The sequence below is a fragment of the Gaeumannomyces tritici genome (assembly GCF_000145635.1).
Source record: "Gaeumannomyces tritici R3-111a-1 unplaced genomic scaffold supercont2.8, whole genome shotgun sequence".
NCBI classification, from domain to species: Eukaryota; Fungi; Ascomycota; class Sordariomycetes; order Magnaporthales; family Magnaporthaceae; genus Gaeumannomyces; species Gaeumannomyces tritici.
Genome location: NW_008804552.1, coordinates 941,065 through 963,256, shown reverse-complemented (window position 1 = coordinate 963,256; position 22,192 = coordinate 941,065). Strand labels below are relative to the sequence as shown.

Sequence of the window (22,192 nt, the reverse complement as noted above, 5' to 3'; positions counted from 1 at the left end):
ATTTTTCGTATATTTAACGGCGGTTATATAAAATAAAATTATTACGTTACCGTTGGAAAACTTGCGCGTTGCTTTTACGTTATTGCTAAACTTTTTAATTAATGTAATAGTAATTTTAACGGGTATGCGGTTTGCGATTTTAAAAAAAGCGTTTTTAATTAAAATGGTAATTTCGCGTTTGGTACGCGCAAAAATATATTTCGGGGGGGGGGGGCCGGTATTAAAAAATGCGTAAAAGCGGATTGTAAGCGGGTAATTGCCGGTTTAACCGCTTTGCGGCAAACCAATTGCTAAAACCAAAACGTAGCTAATGGTTTGCTTGCGAGCGTTGCGTATTTTAACGATAATTTCGTTTTTTATAGTGCAAAAATGGTTGGGCATATGGTTGCAATGGTTGCAAAACCGCGTTTCGAGCGCGTTTATTACGGTTTTGGTTTATTTTTCCACAATTTTAAATATTAATTCGGTGCTACCGAAAGGCACGAAAAGCTTTAATATTTCGATTAATTAATTTTTTAAATTTGCAATGCGGGTGCGCATTGGGAAAAGGTTAGGGGCATTGGTTATAGTGGTATTATTGCTAGCTTTGGGGCGGTTGGTAACCGCTCCGCCGCTTTCGGGGTTGCTAACGCTGCCAGCAGCCGCGCCGTAAGCGCGCTCGCGCGCGAACATACGTTCGGTGGCGAACCGGAAGCGAAAAGTTTGAATTTGATGTTAAATTTGCTATATTTAATGGCGTTTTCCCGTTGCGAAGTTGGGGAAGCAAAAGCGGTTTTTTTTTTGCGGCTTTTAAAATATAATTATATAAAATACCATTAATTTCCGGGTTATTTTTTAGTTATCCGTTATTTAAATTTTGCATTTTTTCCTTTTTTATGTAAATATGCGCTTTTTGGTATCAAATTACGCTAAATAGCCCCCGTTTAGCACCGGTATTTTTTTTGCTTCCATTAGCAAATTGTTATGCATTAAATTAACGTTGCTCCCATTGTTAACCAATGCTTTTAATTTTACCCGGCAACCGTTAATTCGTAAATACATTTTGGTTTTTTAGCGCATTTTAACCGCCGGGGCGTATTTTTAAGCTCCGGTGCCCAAACGGCTAAATAACGGTATCGAATTAAATAGCGATATTTTGCTTTTTTTAAAGCACGCCAGCCGAATATAGCCCAATTCCCCATATTTATAACACCGTACCTTTGGCTTTTTCCCTTTTTTTCTTTAACCGGGCCTTTTTTGGGTAAGCGTTAAGGCCGTTGGGGTTTTCGCGTTGTTTATTCGTATTTTGCATGCCGCGGTAATGTAGCTTAATTGCCCGCATTTGTAATAAGTAACCGGCTTTTTAATAATTGGAACATTTGTATTTCCCGGCGTTTTTTTGGGTTATTTTAATATTATTTTTGCTTTAAAAGCTTTTGTTTGCAAATTTTCTATAATATAAAAAAGGTTTTTAAACGTTACCCATTTTTAAATTTCAAGGCGAAAACGGTTAAAAAGCAATATCGTTTTTATTTATTTAAATGCTAATTCGAAAAAGTATTTTTTACCAAATTTTAGCAAATCCGAAATGCTTTAAACAATTTGTATTTTTTTATTTAATAACAATATTTCCCGCAAACTTTTTAATTGCTTGTTACATTTGCAAATTGGGATTTTTCGATTCCGCTTGGAATTACCGCAAAAAATCGGCTTAAATAGGCGGTAATTAAATATTCGTATAATGCATTTGTTTGTATTTCGTTTATTATGCCCGCCGTTAATGGTTAAAAGTATTGGAAATTATTTAAACCTTTATACGGTTTTTACCATAACGCCCCTTTTTGCTTTCGAAAATAAATTTGTAATTGTTAATGTTATAAGCGATATTTTGTTACGTTGCGGATTTTTTAAGCATTAATGGTTTAAAAGTAACTTTGTTTTACGTAAAACCTTTCCGTTGCTTAAAAGTATTTTTTTTATTTTTGTTAAAGCCGTTATGCGCGTATTTTAACCTTTTGTTTTGGATTTTCCGGATTAAGCGGGCGCGTTTGCTTTGGGCTTCCAACGCGTTATTTATTTTTTGCAATTCCTTTACGGAAAAGTTTTCGAAATTGTTGGAAATTTGCAAAATTTCCTTAATATTTTGTTCCAGTAACTTAATAACCTTTTCCAACGTATTTAACGTAACCTTAAGCGTTATTGTAAGCGATGCAAAATTGCAAATAATTTTTACAAATTTGCTTAATTTTTTTCGGTAATTACCCGGGCTTATTCCTTAAATAAAAAAGGAAAAAAAAGGAATAATATATTAAAGGTTAATTTATGCAAAAGCGGGTAATTACCAAATTACGGGCTAAATGCGGTATTTTTTTGTTAAGCTTTCGTAATTTTTTTTTTAAAAGTGTTATCGTGCTATAAAATTGTTTTTTGTTTAATTTCCCCTTTTTTCGCGCCTTTTTAAAGCACGCGGGGTCGGTTTTATAAATGCTTTGCGCTCCAAGCGCTTTCGTACAATTTAAAATTTATTTTATTTTTTAGCTTTGCCGTTGTACTTCGGCCGCAATATCGGTAATTCGCTGGCACGTTACTGAAAGGGTTTGTGCCCGGTTAGCTGCCAGCGCCCCTTTCTTTTTTTTTTGCCGGGCGGTTTCGCCCGTGCTTTTAACATTATGCCATTAAAAAGGTTCGCTTCGATTTTGGCGGGTTCGCCGCCCGGTTTTTTTAACAAGCTTAAATTAACCAAAAATCGGGCCGTAGCTACTGGTAGCTTTTATTGCTGGGTTAAGCGCTTAAAAAACGCGCCCAAAAGCTTGTAGCGGTGCGTACTAAATGCTGGTCGCTTTATTCCCATTGTTATTATAAATTTAGCAAAAAAAAAGTAATTAATTAAAAATATGGGATTGTTGGTAAACGATTGGGCGTATATGGCTGGATAAATTTTTTTAAAATAAAGGCTAAAATTAAGTTTGAAAATGTAACAATAAAATTGTAATAAATTAAAAAAGCTTTGCGTAATTTATTTAAAATTAAGAAAAAGTTATGTTTGCGGTAATTTTTTTATGTATTTTGGTAAAAAAATGGTAGCAATATTTATATTTTAAAATATTATGCTTATAGTAAAAGTAATATATATAATTTAAAGTTTACTTGCATTGCATTGGATATTTGCGCTTTCGCCCTTTTGTTGTGCTATAATTTTGCTTTTTAACAATTTTAAAAGCTTGTATTTGCTTTACCGTTGCTTTTATTGAATAATTGTTATTGCCGGCTTTTTAAAAACCGTAAAAAGCCACGTTATTTTCCTTTTGCTTTGCTTTATTTTACACGCCATTCGGATATTAGCAACAAATTTACGGACGAAAAAAAAGCAAATTTGCTTACTTTTACTTTATTTGGTTTTTCGTTTTGTTAAAGTTAACGTATAAACAATTTTTGGTAAAAACTTTAACCTTTTTTACGGTTTAATTCCTAATTTGGTTTTTACATTTTGCATTAATAATTGTATTTTAATCGGTTCGATTTAACCAATAAAACGAATAAAGCTAAAATTCCGGTATACCCATTTTAACACATTTAAATAGCATAAGGCATTTTTAATTAAAAAAGCGTTAAATATACCGAAAAAATCGCTAAAAACAATTAAGCAAAATATTTTGGGCATTTCGGAAAAATTGCTAAAAATAATTAAAGGGAAAGCGTTGCGCATACGGACGGAATCGCTACGAACGAAAAAAAAGTAAGGTTTACAAAGCAAATGGCTTGTAAAAAAACGGCAACAATTAGCGTTATAATGGAAAAAAAGCTCGATTATTATTTAAAGCTAATAATTTATAAAAATAAAGGTAAAATAAAAAAAATTTAAAAAATAATAATTAAGCTAAGTATTATTAAAGCAAAAAAAAGCGGAAAATAATTAAAAAAAAGCAACAAAAATAAATGGAAAAAGCTTAAAAAAAAGCGTTTAAAGGTAAAGTAAAAATAAATAAAAAAGTGGGTAATATAAAAGCAAAGTTGCAAAAATTTACAGGTTAAAAGCAAAACAGGAATGAGATTGTAAAATCGAAAGTACAGAAAAAGAACGTCGTGGGAGCAGCGCTTTTTTTATTTTGCTGCCCGAGCCAGTGTGGGGCGCGGAGGTTGAAATTCGGCGCTAACCCGAATTGGGAAAGCCGCCAAACCCGGCGGGCAGAACACCACTTTCCAGATTACAGGCCAACGAGAGAGCGAGAACGAGAACGGGAAGGAATTGCGCACTAAACCACCATAAGTTGAAGTTTCCTCCAGGTGGAGCTGCTTACCAGGGTCCCCCACACCAAGCAGAAGCAGACAGCATTAAAACACCACGAAACGGAAAGGCGATTACGGGAAATGAAAAAACACAATGACAAAGACAATGGTGCGGTAGGAGAACAAGACACAAAAAGGATACGCCATGGCGACAAGACGCCATGAGGAAGGAAAGAATCGAAGGGAAGAAAAGAAAGACCGAAAAAAGCAGGCATACCCAAACACACACACACACACACACACCACGCGCACCACCACCTTGAAACGTCACAGCCCATATGGATGAGCGCGGGCTGAGGACCCAGGAACAAGGCTATTGAGGCCCTCGTGGGCCCTGGTGGCCCAGAGGCTGCCACCCCGACGCTCCTTTGCCTTATCGAGTCTCGTATCCACATCGCGCTTTCTCTTTTCAGCCTCGTGATCCTCGGGATGCATCAGAGTCTCCCAGAACAGATCTTCCATTTCCAGTCGCCTGCCCTCCTTGATCATCTGCGCGCCCGGGATGCGGTTGCGGATTCGCACGCCGAAGCAGATCAGGATAAGCTCGTCGTTGTTGGGGGCGTTTGTCTCGGGGCGGCCGCTGGCGGGCCAGAACAGCTCCACCGGCCTGGCCGAGGAGAACGCGAGGAAGGCGAGTCTGGCAGCAGTCCACGTGACGTCACGAAGGCGCCCGTTGAGATCTCCGTGATCCTCTGAGAAGCGCAGGCTGAAGTGGCCTAGGACATCCTTTAGGAGCTGCTCGGTGGCGAGGATGTTCTTCATGCGCGGGTCGCCGTCGTCGAGAGCTTCATTTTTGGCTTGTTGCTCTATGAATAGGGAGGGGGGTTGGTCGTGAAATGGCAGCTCACTGCCCGCCAGGCGTGACGCATGACGCCGGCGAAGGTCTCGGACTCCCAGGCGCATTCCCCGGGGTACCTGTCCGAGAGGCGGCTGGGGCCCCGGGCCATCATCTTCTGGTAGACTGAAAAGATGTCGGGAGGGAGCAGGGTGGTGGCGGCGTCTCCCTCGGGCGTCATACGCGAGTGCAGGATGCGGGCAACAAGGTGCTGAACTGCGGCCTCCTGGCGCCTGCTGTCGTTATTCTTGTTGAGGATAATGCCCCAGTCTTGGTGCGGACCGGCCACAGCATCGAAGAGCGACGTGTCGGAAAGGTTGACGTCGCAGTATCTTACGTTGTACATGAGGACAAGTCTGGAGATGGCGCATTTGAGACTGGTCACCATGCTTGGAAGGTGGGCGGTGATGAGACCGTCGACGAAGATGGCCTCTATGTTAGCCACACACAAGGCGGCTGTTTCCTGGGAATGAGGGGATGGCCGGAAACCACGGGCTCCTCTGCCGTTCAGCCAATCAATAGTGGTCACGTAGTGGGTGCGGACTATGACGAAAACGACGCAGGCGGCGATGATGGCTGCGAGGATGGCAGAGCCCAGGCTGATGCCAGCGACGACAGGGCCCGAGAAAGACATGTTGAATAGAGGCGGAAAAGAGAGCAGGGAGTCTTGCGTGGAGCGGATGGCCGTTGTGGGGGAGGTTTGCAGGTAGGGTTGGGGTGGGCTGGCAGCTTTTGCGGGAGCGTTTGGAAAGATGAGGGAGAGAGAGCCGGGCGGGCATGAAGGAAGAGGAACGGCGGGGATCTGGGTTGGTACTGGAAAAAGAGAGGGACTTGAGGCAGATAAAGTGATCTCGCTCCGAGCTGGAATGCAAGTGGGCAGAGAATAACAACGAGATGTTTGAGCCGGGTGTGGACGCTGCCGGATCAGGACTAGCGGCTGTGTATTTTTCCATTGATCTCTTGCAAGTTGCCTGCCGGCCCAGGCTTGTTGAATCGGATATGTAACCAGACTCGTCGGCCCCCACGGTCGGTGCGGGTGTATCAACGGAAGCGAAGGCCGGATCCGTAAAATGACACGGCCCACATCACCTCCAACCGCTCCCGTTACCAGGGTTGGGAATTTAATCCTTAGTCATTAGTTTTAGTCGTAACTAAATTAGTTTAGTTAGTCTTAGTTACTGGCTTAACTAACTAATAACTAACTAAAAAAAATTAACTAACTAAAGTAACTAATTTTGTCGGATCGATATTCCGGCGCATGCAATAAGGGAAAGGATTCACTTGTTTTGGGCCAAAGGAGGATATAATTATAGGGCTTGGGCCTTTGTAAGCCCCGTGGCTTGGGCCCGTGGCTTGTGCCCGTGGCTTGGCCCCAAAGCCAAGCCCAAGGGGCACGGCCCCCCAACCCCTGTATATAAACCCTACCTTTGGCGCCTCTTCGGGGCTAGAAGTTCTTCCTTTTTATGCTCAATACAAGCATGCACAATATAAGACCTTTCCCCAAATTACAGAAATATTTGTTCATTACCTTTGGAAATCTCCGAGCCGTTCAACAGGAGTACTAAACTCTTACCAACAAAAATAGTAATAAAAACAATAATAAAAATAATAAAAAAGCAGTAATAATATTAGCAATAAAAACGGCAATAACAACGGTAATAACAACGGTAATACATTTTTAATGTTTAATTTTTTACTTACTTATTTACTTATTTATTTATGTATTTACTTTTTATTTACTAGCTTATTTATTTATTTACTTACTTTTTTGCTTATTTATTTATTTAATTAAATAAGCTTTAATTAAATAATTTAAATATTTATTTAAATGATTAAAAGTAACTAATTTAGTTACTTTAGTTAGTTATTGGTTAGTTACTTTTAGTTTTAGTTACTACCGTAACTAAATTAGTTAGTTTTAATTAAGGGGGTAACTAAACTAACTAACTAAATTCCCAACCCTGCCCGTTACTTGCGTCACTTCCATCACTTTCTGTTCGGACTGCCATTTTTAAGCCATCGTTGCTTTTGTTTGCTCGGGCTATTGCCTTCAACCCTAACCTGGCCAAGGCCCTGATCCTGATGGCGGTGGCCGGGCCCGCCTGCGCCCTCCCGAACCCAGCTGCTGTTGGGTCCATGGGCTCCTTTACTTTGCTTCCTTGATCTGGAAAACCCGCACCTCGCTTGGGTGCAGAGGCGCTAGTCGTTAAAGCAGGGCCACCTGTAGCTGAGGAGCTCTTCTCCCCATCTCTTCTGCCTATCTCTTCTGCCCGTCTCTTCTGCCCGTTTCTTCCCTTCTTTTCTTCATTCTTTTCTACCTCGCCACCACCGTTTCTCTGCCGTTCTCACCTTCTCCTTCCGTCGCACACATCTTTCCCATCAGCATATTATCCTTGTTTCACATTTCCTCCTTCTTCCTAATCCTTCAAGTCTCCCCAAAGCGCTTGAGCTTTAGCTTTGCATACACGTAACGAACGATGCGAGGATCTTCAAGCAAGAAGTCCGCCAACAAAGTGGTACCCGATGCCATCTTTGGTAAGTTAGTGCACCCCCTGTCCGCACACTTTATAAGGATCCGATTAACACCAAACCTATTACATTTAATTGCAAATTTTTACCTTTATTTAAGCCACTTCGATGCAAACAAAGTTAATTCCTTTTTAAAATCGTCCGGGCTTTTAAACGCCTTATTTACTTTTTCCAAATCTTCCCTTTTCGTTGCAGCAATTTGGCGGATATTTACAAAGGCTTCGTTAAAATTAAAGGCTACCCTTTTTTTTTGCGAAGTTTTTATGCTTTTAATTAAGCTTTTAACCGCTTAATTTTTTGTTAAGCGGTAATTATATTGTATTCGTGCATTTCGTAACCTTTTTATAACTTTTTAAAAAATAGCTATATTGTAAAACTTGCAAAGATCCGGGCTTTAATAAAGCTAATTTAAATGGCTAATTTTTTCGATCGCTTAAAAGTTTTTTAAAATATTTAAAATGTTTGGGAAAAAATTGTTAAACGTTATTTAATTTTGTTATCCTTTGCAAATTGTTAAATTCCGGATCGTTGGATGTTTAAGCTCGAATTGTTAAAAACGAAGCGGTTTATAAAAGGTTTAATTATATTGCAAAGCTAAAAACCGGCCGCCCGTTACCCCGCTTTTATATTAAAAACAATAAAAGCTTGTAATTGTGCGTAAGCATAAGCCGTTAAAAATTAACGTTTTTTACCATTGTTAAGCAAGTAAATAAAGCTTGGAACCCGATTTTTTAGCGGTAAGCTTAATTTAAAAGGGCTAAAAATCGATAAATCGAAAGGTTGCAATACGTAAAAGGTATAAACGGGCAAATATAAAAGGAAAACGTTATTTTGTAAGTAAAAAGCTATAAATTTTTTTGTAACGTGCGATTCGTGCGTATTTAAGATAAAAAAATGGGGCTTAAAGGTAAAGGGTTAAAATGCGTAAAAAAAACACCTTTTGCAGCCATTTTAAACCCGTAAAATCCGTGGTTTAGCCGTTATTTGTAACGGTAAATTTTTACTTTTGGAAAAGGTTTAAATTTGCATAAAACCATCCTTTTTGCACGCTTTTTCCTTTAAAAATAATAAAAGGAAATAGCAATACCCACGTAGCTAAAATGCATTTAATAAACGAAGTTTACGTGCGAAACCCAAGCTTTTTACGTTATAAAGGCCAAGTGCTAACAAGGCTTAAAATAAGCCCGTTACCGGTTTTACCATTTTACAACCCTTTTTTATTAACGTTGTACGTATTTTCCAGCTTAATCCGGGCCATTTTCAGTATTTGCAAGCGCTGCCACCATTTTGTTATCGTTGCAATAATAACTTTTTAAACGCGTACGTTTTTTTATGCATTTTAATTTTGCGGTTTGGATTTCCGGACATCGGTTTAAAAAAGCACGAATTTAATGCTTTTTAAAAAGTTAAAAATTACCCCCAAACCAAAATATTTTTTTTTGCAAAAAACCGGATTTCCGCGTGCGTTAGTAAAAAGCTTAAAAAGTTTTGTAATAAAATCCAATTAACCAAACGCTTTTTTATTTAAAAAATATTCGTTAATATAATTTTTGTAATTACCGGATAAGTAAAACGCTTTTTATCCGGGTTTTAAAAGTTAATAATAATATTTTATAAAAATAAGCAGTTAATTGGATTCCGCCTTTCGCTTGCACCGCAGCAAAGGCTCGCTTAACGTTTTTTTTTATATGTTGCTTTTCCGGCATTTGGGCATTAAAATGCAAAAAAAAGTAAAAAAAACGGATTAAAATTGATAAAAATAAAAGGGCGGGAGTATTTTAAAAGATTCCATGTTGTGGGCTTACAAAGTGTGCGGACAGGGGGTGCACTGACTTATCGACTTTGGCCATGGATGTACGAACATCATTCTCCATTATTCCAGCTAGCACAATTGCTGCTCGTTCTGCTATGCCCCCACCGAATGTTTGCTATGCTAACATGCTTCTCGACTGGCTAATGGCGGAAATTTAAACCTCAAAGTCGTATCCTGTTTCCCGAAGTCCAGTGACAAACCTAAGCTCCAAACCGTCAACTAGCCGGGTTGCTACCCGGACCACGCACTCCCAACGGCGGTTGCCTATAAAGGGGACACAATATTGTGGGCAAGATCTCGAAAAACGACGAAAACGACCCGACCACCGACATATTCCGCCATTTCAAGTTCGCGGCTCTCAAGACGAAGCTTGATGAGACGACTATTTGGTCCGTTCGAGGAAACTCCACGAGAGATGCCGCGGGCGTCCTCAAAGCTTTCCTGTGGGAGGCGTTCAAGAGGCTCAAGGAGTTCTACGAGGCCAACAAAATCGATACCAGCAGTGGCATCGCCGCATCCCCCTGGGGGACCGCCGCCATAGACTTTCAGTTCAGTGTGCCCAGCCTCGTGGACAAGGAAGGCCGGGAGAAACTTGTCAAAATTGCCCGCGAGGCTCTCTGCCAAGCGGCTGGTCATGGTGACAAATCCCCTCGGAAGCACACTATCCACGACATCGCCCTCACCGAGGCCGAGGCTGTGGGAGCGTGCGCGATAAACATGCTCAGCCCGTTTGACAAAGTAAGTCCACCCCTCCTTGTTACCCCATCGCCGCATCAGAGAGCTTGACCGAAGGCTAACGTAAAGGAAACCCTTGTGTGGCTGCAGGTCGGGAAGACTTGCCTCATCATCGACATAGGGTCGGGAACTACGGTGAGCGCCTATAGAGTCCTTAGACAGCAATAGGTTGAGGCTAACAGTTGCTCCCAACTTAGGATTTGGCCATGCTGGCGGCTGTGGACCAGAACAAGTCCGGGTCCAAGTCCAAAGACGGGGCCGAGACCCACGTTGGGATCAAGGCCAACTTCATGGTCCCGATAATGAGCAAGGAGGTCGGAGGCAGCCACCTCGACAAAGACTTCATCGAGAGACTGGTCCGGTACCTTGAGCCACTTGCCCTTCCGTGGTGCGAGGGCATTACGCCTCAACATGCCGCTCAGGAAGTCTGTCAAAGTGCCGAATACTTCAAAGTCAAGGCCGGTTACTCGTCGAATACAGCAGGGGGTGAATACTCCGGCACCCTGCTAACAGGCCTGGAGTCTGGTGCGTCCGTCAGCGTGGCCAGGCAGGATGGTATGAGCATCGTCGATAACACGCTTAGTGTGGACGGGTACGTGCGACGATGATTGAACCCCCAATCCGCTCCAATGATGCATCACCGAGGCGGTCACTCGGCTAGCCGGCTAATATGGCCATCTCCAGTGCCGTGTTCGAGCAACTGTTCGAGCAACAGCTGGCAGGCAGCGGGCCGGGAAAGTACGCGGCCAAGTCCATCTTGGCCCAGGTCTTGAACATGCGGGACGACCTGTGGGCCCAGAACCCATCGCAGTCGGACTTGTGGAAGGCTTTGATGGGCCGGCAGGGCGCCGCCGTCGGCGCCGTCGACACCATCGACTTTGTCGTTTTTGCCGGGGGCATGGGGGCCTCGAAGTATGTCCAGCAGCGTGTTAAGCAAGGGCTAAGGCTGGAGATTGACGAGACACGCAAGCTCGAGGTGGGGGCCAAGCGTCCGGACTTGGGCGAAGTGACTCGGCACACCGAGTTCGTTTCCTACCCGCAGCCACAGCTTTGCGTGGCAGCCGGCCTGGCGCTGGCGCGGAAGATTGAGCTCATGCCGGAGAGCGGCCGCCTTCTCGAGGGTATCATATCTGTCACCCAAAAGTAGCGGGCGCTCGGTTCTCGTCTACTTGCGGCGCGCGTTTTGGCATGGATCTTGTTGGCTCGTTGGCTTCGTGTGTTGTCCTTTGGCTCGTTTTTTGTTGGCTTCGTGTGTTTCCTTTTGTCCATTTACTACATCCTTTGTCCTCCATTCCTCCTTTGGATAGTCGATAGGGTTTTGCAAATTCTTTCCTTTTCCGCCACGTTTTCTTTTGGGCGCCCATGCTGCTGCTCATTTGCCCGCCCCGGTGCCCGCCCAAACGGGGCCTCTGTTGCAATCCCAATGCGATGCACCACACGTGCTAAAGGGGAAGCTCCACGCCCGGTCAATCGCTGAACCTCCTCATCTTGCACCGGCCGCCTGGGTGTGGTATTGCGACGGCGCAGTGGTGGGCGGGAGGGCGGCGCTGAAACGCCCAGAATCGAGGTTAGAACTGAGACAAGCGCAGCCACGACGTGGGTCATGGCGGCGCAGGTGGTCATCGTCGCGGCCGGGGCGCCCAACAAGCTGCCGACTCCGCACCGCAACGTCATTGGCACCGGGGGCGTCCTCGACAAGGCGGGCGCGGAGGTGTGGGGCAGCTGTGGCTTGCCTGCGCTTTTGTGAGGGCGGGTCAATGCTAACTAACAACGGCGGCCGGACGCAGAGCTTTGGCGACCATGGTAGCTAACATACGAAGTCACGTTTGGGGGACTCCCCCTTCCACCACCTGGTCTCCTCGTTTTACTATTTCTTCCAAGGAACAGCGGACGCCAGCTGACCCCTGATTGCCAATTCTCGCGCGACTATCTGCCTTGTCACCGTGGTCCCATAGCGCCCGACGCCGAGACTCGGGCGACAAACGCCAGCTCGCGCGACCAGGCCATGGCCAGCTATGGGAAGCAGCGGGCGCGGTGACCCTGCACGCTCGCGACGGGCCACAGCGCGCCGCATGTTGACCTGCCGACACTGTACACTGTACCTAGAAAACCAACCACCGGGGACGGCCATGGCGCGGATCGAGGCGCGGGTAGCCAGCGGCTCCTACGATGACGACTTCCCCGCGTCGGCGGCCGGCGGGCTACCAGGCGCAATTCGCCGTCCTGGCGCGACTGTCAGGCAACCAGTCGGCGGCGTATCGCTGGGCGTCACGGGCCTCGGTGTTTTTGGACGCCAGCGTCGGCCCCGTGCCGCCAGGCGCCCACATAAACGCGACCGTGTACGCTGTAAAGGAGAAGACGGCCGACATTATCGCACGGCGGGCTCGGCGGCGGTGGGGGATGCGCTTCGTGGGTGCTACTCTGGGTGTGGTTTGGGGGTGCCTGATTGGGGGAGAAAGGCAGATTAGGAGTCCTCCAGATTAGCGAGTGCTTGAAGCATCATGCGGGATCAAGTGCCGCAAAAGCAACTGCGCCGGAAATAAATTAAGTGTCCCCTCCGTCTTGGCCTCGTCGCTCGGTAGCTGGCACCTCCCTACTACCTGCCTACATAGGCAGGTGGCTGGCTGGAGGTCGAAATAGGCGTTGCCCCGTCCGCATTGAGCTGCAAGCTACGCTGCTGGAGCCCATGCCCAAAGTTGTCTTGGTGGTGGGCCAATCTTGGAGCATCTGAGCCGGGCCCGCTGTTCTGGGCCCTCATTGGCTCGCAGCCCCGCTCCTGGAGCATTTCCTCCAGCGGGTGGCGTGGAGCACCAGCCCGATCGATCGTGCCTGCAGGGGGACACCTAGGATCTGCTGCTACACTAGCAAAGACGACCAGCTCTCCTGCGTGCTCTCAATTAATTGTACGCCCTCTTCACCCGCCCGCCCGCTTGCGTTATCGCCACGCACAAGACGCAACGCAGACTTTGCCCCGCCACATACGCTTTCGCGCGCGCGCGGCATTCCAGCCCCATCTGATCTGCGTGCGTGCGTCTGGTGTTTCGTTTCGCCCGCTGTTGGCGAGCCGGCGCTAGCCCAGGGGCCCAGGGGATGTGCTCTGTTTCATGCGCCCTTGCGACAGGCCCCCAGGTGCCAATCACCAGTGCCGCTGCAGCCAAGCAGCCCAATCAGGAGCCCCGGGGCAGCCCAGCTCCCGGCACTCCAGCGCGGCGCCACCTGAGCCGCATCTTGACCTCAACTCCGGCCCTGATTCGCCCCAGCCGCCCTGCACCCGTCATATAACGGCAATGAGCCCAGGCCCGCCTACCCTGTCCTCGGCTCGCCGTCTACCAGGTGGGCTGGCAGGCACCAAGCCCACGGGGGCCCAGGCGCCCAGGAGCTGCCCGTCCCTGTTGCCGAGCAGAGCTGCGCGAACAGCGCAACTCCCGAGATGCATCCCTTCACAGCGCTGTTTCTGTCTGTCTCTCGTTGGAAGCTTCTCCGACGCATGCGGCGCACGTCCCCGTCCGCCCATGTTTCTCGCTAGGCCGAGCACCGCCCGTCGACAGCCGCCCCATGCGGACAAGCGTGCTCACGCTCCATGCCATGGCTGCCATTCCACCACCACGGGTCAAGCTGCCCCAATCGGCGACCGAGGTGACCTTCCGTTTTGGAATGCTGCCCTCTCACCCTGTGCCCTCCCTCTCCCGCCGCACACGTCTGCGTTCTGGGCCCGCTCAGGGGTTGCGTGCGTTGGCCGCATGGGCGCTTTGGGGCTCCCAAGGCGCGTGCTGCCTCCTTCCTGGGCATCCTGTCATGTGGTCTTCACGCTCTTCTTTGTTGCCAGCACCTCGTGTGGTCGTGTATAAGTATACTATGGCCGCCGATCCCTCCGCTCTCACCTATTGCTTCTGCTCAACTTTTAACCCCGCGACTTCTTTCACCACTCTCGTTTCTCCTGTTTTGCTTGCCTGCAAGCTGAGAGGTGGTTGCATCGGCCTTCCCTATTTCTTAGGCCTTTTTTTCGACTTTGGTCGTTCACACACTCCTTAGCACTTCACTCCTTGCTTTCAACCCTTCTGCCTGCCTGTACCAAGCTGTACGCGGCCCACGCTCCTTTAAAGCACCCTCGACCACATTCCTTAGCCGGCCTTTTTCCACGACCCACGTACGGACCAACTGCCGGCGCGTAACCCCCAAAGCCAGATAATAAAGAAAGAGACAGGAAAAAAGACAAGAGCGAAGAAAAGAATACAAGAGGAAAATCCCGCACAATGCAGATCACCAAGGCGATCCTTATCGCCCTCGCCCCCGTCCTCGCCGCGGCCTGGGAGTCCCCCAGCTACGACGGCATGACGCGGGTGTGGCAGGACACCTTCGCAGGCGCCGGCGGCAGCCTGCCCGACGAGTCACGCTGGAACGTGCTCAACACCAAGCTCAACGTCAACAACGAGCTGCAGACGTATCGGCGCAGCGCGCGCAACGCCCAGCGGTCCGGCGGCGGCAGCCTGCAGCTCGTGCCGTGGAAGGACGCCTCGGTCGACGGCGGCTGGACCTCGGGCCGTGTGGAGAGCAAGTACACGCTCACGCCCGGGTCGGACAAGCTAACGCGCGTCGAGGCGCAGCTCCGCTTCGGCCCCAACGACGTGTCGCAAAAGCAGGGGGTATGGCCCGCCTTCTGGATGCTGGGCGATTCGATGCGCCACGGCACCCCCTGGCCCGCGTGCGGCGAGCTCGACATCATGGAGACGGTCAACGGCGTCCTGTCGGGCCACGGCACCACCCACTGCGACGTCTACCCGGGCGGCGTCTGCAACGAGGGGCTCGGCATCGGCGCCACCGTGCCGCTGCCCAACCAGGACTGGCACACGTGGCGCCTCGAGGTCGACCGCCGCGGCAAGCAGAGCTGGCGCGACGAGACCATCACCTGGTACATGGACGGCCGCCAGTTCCACCAGATCTCGGGCGCCCGCATCAACAACGAGCGCGTCTGGACCTCGCTGGCCCACAGCCCGCTTTATATAATCTTCAACGTCGCCATCGGCGGTGATTGTTAGTTTTTCTTTTCTTCTTCACTTGCCCCATCTTGTCCATTACCACGCGCCATTCACTAACAGAACCATTCTTTTTCCAGGGCCCGGCTACCCCAACGGAAACACCCAGGATGGCTACGGCGCCATGATGGAGGTTGGCTATGTGGCGCACTACTCCAGCTAGAGCGCGCCACCTGCCGTCACAGCCGACCCTGTGCCTTATATCGTCCACGTCCATACCTACTGCCTGAGCACCTAGGTGCCTACCAACCTACCAGCCTATCTAAGCGGTTACTTTCGTCAACAGCCTTGCCATTTACATACAAGTCAGGCGGCCACTTCTCTTTTTTTTCTTCTCCCGCTGCTTACTCAATATCTTTCCTTCTCGTACACATACCCATTGCCCCTCTTCCGTCGGGCATATTCGATCCCTTTTTTTTTTCCACATTTCCCTGTTTTTGAAACGCGCATCCCTTGTCGCGAAATTCATTGTAAATATTTTAGCTTGGCGGCCGTTCTGGGTATCTCCTACTTGCCTACTAGGTATCCAAGAGCACATACAATTAGGCCAAAAATTTGCGGATAATGCATCACGATCGCGTATCCATTCTGCGTCATCACGTTACCCCTGATCCAATGAATAGTCCCGCCGAAAGGTCAAGCACTGCAGCTTCAAGACAACGAAACCACAGCGACCCTTGATTAATTTCCTCATCACACCCCTCACCGGGGGTACCTAGGCATCGTCCCCTATTTGAGCATAGCAAAATCCAATCACGCAAATTCTTGTAGACACCACGACAGGCAACACACCCCACCCCAGACGACCTCCCAAAGCAATCACCGCCCACAATACCACCATCACGCGACGGTGCCCGCCGCCGGGGCCGGCCTGGCGTCGGCCCGCCCTCCCACGCTGTCGCGGTTGTCGGCCAGCTTCTCCTCGACGTCCACCTCGCTGCGCTCGACGCGCGCCACCTCGGCGCGGACGTTGCGCGTCCTCCAGGCCGGGGTGCCGATGTAGCGGACGGCGCCCGGGCGAGAGTCGTCAAAGATGTCGTCCACTTCCTCAAGCGGCTTGTTGGCCGTCTCGGGGAAGAGAAAGAAGACGTGCCAGAACATGGCGAAGCAGAAGACGGCAAAGAGGACGTAGGTGCGCCACGTGATGTTGGCCATGGCCGGCGGCACAAAGTAGGCCAAGGCAAAGTTGAAGGTCCAGTTGGACGCCGTGCACAGCGCCACCGCCTTGCCGCGCAGCCGCAGCGGGTACAGCTCGGGCGGGTACGCCCACGACACGGGGCCCCACGTCGTGGCGAACGAGGCGACAAAGAGGTACGTCGACGCGATGATGGCCTTGGCCGCCGAGTCTGTCGCCGCGCGGGGACCACATCTCTCCGTCAGCGGCCGGGAAGCAGCAGGGGGCAGGCAAAGAGCAAGGGACCGGGGCTGGGAACCTACCATTCGTCACCGCCATCGAGATGGCATCCGAGTTGAATTCGCCCTCGCGCGGCGGTCGGCTGTAGGATGCGAAAAGGCCCGCGTTGATGCAGAGCCACAGACACATGAGGGCCGCGCCGATGAGGAGCATCGGCCGGCGGCCCCAGCGGTCCATCCAGATCCTGCCCGCATTTTAACCTCGTTAGTCTCCGAGGTGCTTCATCCCGAGGACTGGGTGGTAGTGTCTTACAGCGCCGGCACGGTCATGAGAACGTTGAGAATAAACTGGATCCCGGACGACAACAGTACATCTTCCTGGCCCACCATGGTGAACACATATCTAGCGTGGAGTTAGTCGTCTTGAGCCCAAAGCGTCACTTCTGGAAGCGGGGGAGGGGAAAAAGCGTCGCCCAGAACTTGTGACGAAAGGTGTCTGGCCAGCCCATGTCGCCCGGAGTCGACTACTCACGCAATGTAATACATCTGTTGGTGGCACAGCCAATGTTAGTCCGGGGCCGAGCCAGGCATCATCAGAAAACTCACCATGACGTTCATGCCAGTCAGCTGCGACCAGATCTGTGTCCAAACGCCAATCATGGTCCGGTTGATCATCTTTGGCTTGAAGAGCTCGACGTAGGCAACGTCGGCATTGCTCCGCTCGAACTCGACGACCTCTCGGATGTCGTTCAGCTCCTTGACGGCGAACGGGTGGTTTGGGTCGCCGCCGCCGTGCGTCTTGGCCAGGACCGCTGCGGCACGGTCCCAGAGATCATGCTTGGCGAGCCAGCGGGGCGACTCGGGGAGGATCATGAGCCCAAAGAAGAGGATGACGGCGGGAGCCGCCTGGACGCCCCATGGCAGCCGGAAAGAGATCTCGCCCTCGAGAAACGAGGAACCGTAGCAAATGAAGAACATTATGGCGATTCTTTTGACACCAGTTAGTAAACGCTCCGTGACTGGAACAGGGAAGGCACACAAGGGTAAATGCTCTTAGTTACCCCCAGGTAATGGCCCACTGCTGGAAGCCGATGAGCCGACCGCGCACCGTGGGCTTGGCGATCTCGGAAATGTAGACGGGGACCTGAGCTGAGCAAATGCCGACCGAAAAGCCATTGATGAATCGCCCGACGGCGAGCATGGGGATGTTCTGGGAGGCGGCCGTGATGATGCAGCCAACGCACCTAACTCGGAAGAAAGCCCTGCCTGTCAGAAATGGGCAGGCTAATGCAGACGGGTGGCCATGTGTCGGCCTCGCCCTAGACGTACCAAATTACGGCGCCAACCTGGATAGCCGTCTTGCGCCCCCATTTGTCCGAGATAAAACCCGAAGTCATGGCTCCAATGAGAGAGCCACCTGGCATGGCGGCCACAATGCCGCCCTGCGTGGTTGGGCTGGGACCTCTGCATTCGCCATTGGCTTTAAATCCCTAGGCGTCCCGCAAAGAAGAGCTGAGTGCCAATTCACAACGCAGGAGAGGGCATCGGCGGGCACAATGATACCTCCTCGTTGAACTTGCACGCGTAGGATTGCTGCGTGATGACGCCACTCATGGACGAGATGTCGAAGCCAAACAAGGCACCGCCTGGCCCAAGGGTCAGCAGAGTGCACGGAAGCCTGGAGCAAGGAGGGGAGGGGGAGACAGGCAAGGACGTACCAATCACCGAGACGGCGGCGATCACGTAGACGTTGCCAACCTCGTACATTTTGGCTGATCAGGCCGGTCTTGGGGCTCGCGTAGGTGTTGGCACATCGGTTGAGATGAAGGGGACCGGGACAATGGGGAGCGAGCGGGAGAGCGAATGGCCGATGCGACTTTTTATAAACAAGACCAGAGCGGGGACGTGGCCAACATCAGATGACCCGGGGGCGTCCACCTCTCGGAAGCCATGGCGAAATGGGATGAAGGAGCGCTCCAGCCTTGGCTTGGACGAGACCAGGCCTAAATGACAAGCTCGAGCCCGGTTCCAGAAGGCCGGTATCTCACACTGTGCGACATACTGTCAACAAGTGTCGGATCCTTTGTTGTTCAGATGACGGGTGGTTGACCGGCACGGTGCAGCCCTGATTTGACAGTTTGGGGCAGGGGCTGTAGGCCACGAGATCTCTGTGCGGAGAAGTTGGGGAGGAGGCAGGGGGGTGGCAGGGAGAAAGCAAGTCTTGGGAGGCAGTGATACCTCAGATGTGCATGCCCTCCACCGCGGTAGCGCCGAGGGGAGGAAGGGGTTGGCACCACGGCCCAAGTCCAAAGTGGGAAAGTCTGAAGGGTGATCAGGCCGAAGGAATCGGGCAGGTGGTTGGTTGGTTCTCGGCGTGTCGATGCCATGCACTTGGTTTCCATCCAACAACCCCAAGACAGGCGCGTCGCTGGCAGCGGGAGCCACCACGTCATCCACCCCATTAGATCGAGGGAATTAGGGTCATCTATGTTCTGCGAGCAGCTGCTGTAGCCTACCACACAGCATATATCGAATAGGGTCGGCTCGCGGTTGGCACGTTCAAGTTGGGCGCTCCTGGCCTTTGCAGGTGCAACGTAACAGCCGGCAGTTGCTCCATCACAAACACCTGCAACAGCACTAGCCACCATTACGTGAGAACGGCCCGAATGGGGGCTCCAGGGCTGGCTTGTCAACTTCTTCCATGGTACCACCAAAAGCTCCATCGGGGCAAGTGGAATCCTGTCGCTGATGCGGGGATCCATTATCTCCGCTTGCCGCCAGTTGCCGAGCCCCACATCCCGCTTCGTCAATCAAACATGGTAGATCACGTGGCCTCGTGTCAGCTAGCTCAACAGCGCGACGCCAGCTGCAGCGCGGTCTGGGTTCCAGCCGGAATTGACCATCATCCCCGCCAAACCAACACCCTGCCGCCGTCAGCACTAGGACACCTACTTGTGCTGCCTTCCTACCACCCGGTCGGCTTTTTGATGCTAGTTCATGCCCGCCGACAGCTACGGATCTTGCATCCCCCCGCTGCCTTCGTCAAGATGCCCTCTCCGGGCCCCGCAAAGCGCCGTGCCAGCAACACCACAGTCTCCCCGCCACCCATAAAGCGCAAGGCCCAAACCACAATATCTAGTGAGTCTACTGCTGCCGAAGAGCAGGGTGGGATGCTAATATTTGACCCAAGAGGGCGCGGTCGCCTCCTTCTTCACCCCCGCATCCCAGAAACCAAAGGACCGCACGGCCTGGTCCGACCGCGCCCCGACCGCCGACAGCGACAAGGCCGTCGCCACGCTACTGGTGGCACGATACGTTCCGGAGGGCACCCCCGACAACGAGCCTCGCTCGAAGCGCCGCAAGATCGCCGCTTTCGACCTCGACTCGACCCTGATCACCACCGCCTCGGGCAAGAAGTTTGCCAGCGGCCCTAACGACTGGAAGTGGTGGCATCGTTCGGTCCCGTCCAAGCTGCAAAGCTTGTACAACGATGGGTGCGTCCCAAAAGATATCGGCGGTTGGCTTTCAGGGGGCCCAGCTGACTGTCCCGGCCTCCCGCCCACCCTAGATACCGAGTCGTCATCTTGTCAAACCAGGCCGGCCTAACACTCCACCCAGACCCCAAGGCCAAGGGACCGGCCAAAGGCGCCGGGGTGAAGCTGGATCAATTCAAGCAAAAGTGTAGCTCGGTGTTCGCACAGCTCAACCTACCCATCACTCTTTACGCCGCCACGGCCAGGGACGTGTTCCGCAAGCCGCGCATCGGCATGTGGACCGAAATGCTGGAAGACCACCGCCTAGACCTTGCCGACGTCGATCTGGAGCACAGCATCTTCGTAGGCGACGCGGGCGGCCGGACCGCGCAGCTCGTCAAGGGCGCCAAGCCCCTGCCCAAGGACTTTAGCTGCTCGGACCGAAACCTCGCCCACAACATCGGCATCCCTTACCAGACCCCTGAGGAGTACTTTCTCGGCGAAGAGCCGCGCCAATTTGCCCGCGAATTCGACCTCGCCCACCACTACTTCCCCAAGGATGCGTCCGAGGGCGGCAAGGAAGCCGAGGGGTGTCTGTTCGAGCGCAAGAACGACAAGGACATTGTGCTTTTCTGCGGGCCGCCTGGGGCAGGGAAGAGCACGTTTTACTGGAAGCACCTTGAGGGCCTTGGGTATGAGAGGGTCAATCAGGACAAGCTGAAAACGTCAGTTTCCTTCTACGGCCTCCTGAAATACCAGGCACGCGTAGCACGCTAACAGTGTTAACAGCAAGGAGAAATGCCTCGCTGCCGCCTCAGACCTGGTCCAGGAAGGCCGCTCTGTCGCGGTTGATAGCACGAATCCCGACCCTGAGACCAGGGCGCAGTGGGTCGCGCTAGCCAGGAAGCGGGGGGTGCCGATCCGATGCGTCTGGTTCAAAACACCCATGGCCCTAGCGCAGCACAACGATGCCGTCAGATCCATGAACGCCATGGTTCGTTGCCCCCCACCCCCGGCGCCTCTGCCATCCCCACATGCACCCGCACCTTATTTTTATTTTCCGAAAACCTCGACCTGACACCCCAGCTCAAGCTCAACCCCGAAGCAAGGGGGAGTCTGCCCACTATTGCCTTCAACACCTTTGGGTCGCGCTTCAAAGCACCCGAGCTGAGCGAGGGCTTCCAGGATATTCTCGAGATTGAGTTCGCTTTTCGGGGTTCCCGCGAAGAGTATGCCGCCTGGGCCAAGTACTGGCTGTGAGGCGCCGCGGTCCTGTTTAGGTGCATGTTTTGCGCCCGACGCAACACTGGAGAAATGCCCACGGCCTCTCGTATCGTACACCCACACGGCAGTTGCCAATAATGTCTAGTTCTCCGCACTCTGGTCCGTGGCCAGCTGGAGCAGGCGGCCAGAGCGTACAAGGTGCGAAGTAATGCCTCGTACAAATACACGGAGCGGCCTCGTCGAGCACCTGCCCTTGCCCTTTCCTCCTTCCCCATCCGGTGCCGTTCCACGGATGAGGGACATGGGCCCAGGGCGGCCCGCGTGATGCAATTCATGGGTGTCAGCGGCGGGCGGCTGCAGGAGGACATCAGCCACGGCCGCGCCTGCACTTGGGTTATTAATAGCCCGCCTGTCAATGTAACCCCTGCTGCATCCAATACATGCAAAGCCATGCTTGACGGGTGCCTCTCGTTGCTACCCACGCCTACCTTGGTTGATCTCGGCCGCTACAGTCGATTTTGTTCTTGCGGCGCATGTGCAAGTGCCCGCGCACCATCCCATACAGAAGAGGATGGATCAGCGGTTGAGCAGGGCCCGAAATGAACTGCCGTCCCGTCCCAGTCCGAATACAGGACGCGCGCAGATTCCCCAGGACCATAGTGGACGGTGGTGGTATGTCAAGATGCGGGCGGGCGCCTTTTGGTCTGCTGCCACCACTTGTTTCCGACCTCTTAACTCAAAAGCCTGGCCCAGAAGCGAACGCTGTCTATATCTAGTCGACGTAAGATGCCCACGTCGGACGAAAGAGGATAGTGAGCTATGCACGACTTGAACCTTTTCGGATGCGGACGATAGAGAACGACAGATCGTGAGCAACAAGCTGACCCGGTCACAGTACTCGGACCCTACGGCACACTCCAAACAACATGCT

At 51.1% G+C, this 22,192-nt stretch overlaps 5 protein-coding genes across 5 annotated transcripts; 3 read left to right on the top strand and 2 right to left on the bottom strand.

Annotated features, from left to right (window-relative positions):
- Window positions 1-4,533: 4,533 nt before the first annotated feature.
- Window positions 4,534-5,735, bottom strand: GGTG_12458 (hypothetical protein; the record flags this gene model as incomplete). Its single annotated transcript, XM_009230355.1, has 2 exons — window positions 4,534-5,070; window positions 5,115-5,735. The coding sequence occupies 2 exons, from the start codon at window positions 5,733-5,735 to the stop codon at window positions 4,534-4,536; spliced, it is 1,158 nt and encodes a 385-aa protein (XP_009228619.1).
- A 3,743-nt stretch (window positions 5,736-9,478) lies between these two features.
- On the top strand, window positions 9,479-14,126 carry GGTG_12457 (hypothetical protein; the record flags this gene model as incomplete). Its single annotated transcript, XM_009230354.1, has 8 exons — window positions 9,479-9,484; window positions 9,792-10,181; window positions 10,376-10,770; window positions 10,863-11,321; window positions 11,706-11,889; window positions 12,134-12,587; window positions 12,819-13,205; window positions 13,308-14,126. 8 exons carry the CDS (start codon window positions 9,479-9,481, stop codon window positions 14,024-14,026), a joined length of 2,994 nt encoding a protein of 997 aa, XP_009228618.1. The 3' UTR covers window positions 14,027-14,126.
- A 226-nt stretch (window positions 14,127-14,352) lies between these two features.
- On the top strand, window positions 14,353-15,644 carry GGTG_12456 (hypothetical protein). Its single transcript, XM_009230353.1, has 2 exons — window positions 14,353-15,209; window positions 15,292-15,644. Exons 1-2 carry the CDS (start codon window positions 14,432-14,434, stop codon window positions 15,372-15,374), a joined length of 861 nt encoding a protein of 286 aa, XP_009228617.1. The 5' UTR covers window positions 14,353-14,431; the 3' UTR covers window positions 15,375-15,644.
- A 136-nt stretch (window positions 15,645-15,780) lies between these two features.
- Window positions 15,781-19,260, bottom strand: GGTG_12455 (high-affinity glucose transporter). Its single transcript, XM_009230352.1, has 9 exons — window positions 18,283-19,260; window positions 18,128-18,210; window positions 17,894-18,054; window positions 17,626-17,808; window positions 17,171-17,552; window positions 17,097-17,110; window positions 16,878-16,967; window positions 16,649-16,809; window positions 15,781-16,557 (listed from the first exon to the last, which is right to left on the bottom strand). The coding sequence occupies exons 1-9, from the start codon at window positions 18,329-18,331 to the stop codon at window positions 16,052-16,054; spliced, it is 1,629 nt and encodes a 542-aa protein (XP_009228616.1). The 5' UTR covers window positions 18,332-19,260; the 3' UTR covers window positions 15,781-16,051.
- A 185-nt stretch (window positions 19,261-19,445) lies between these two features.
- Window positions 19,446-21,923, top strand: GGTG_12454 (bifunctional polynucleotide phosphatase/kinase). Its single transcript, XM_009230351.1, has 5 exons — window positions 19,446-19,702; window positions 19,755-20,058; window positions 20,133-20,762; window positions 20,827-21,031; window positions 21,130-21,923. Exons 1-5 carry the CDS (start codon window positions 19,552-19,554, stop codon window positions 21,295-21,297), a joined length of 1,458 nt encoding a protein of 485 aa, XP_009228615.1. The 5' UTR covers window positions 19,446-19,551; the 3' UTR covers window positions 21,298-21,923.
- The last annotated feature ends 269 nt before the right edge of the window (window positions 21,924-22,192 follow it).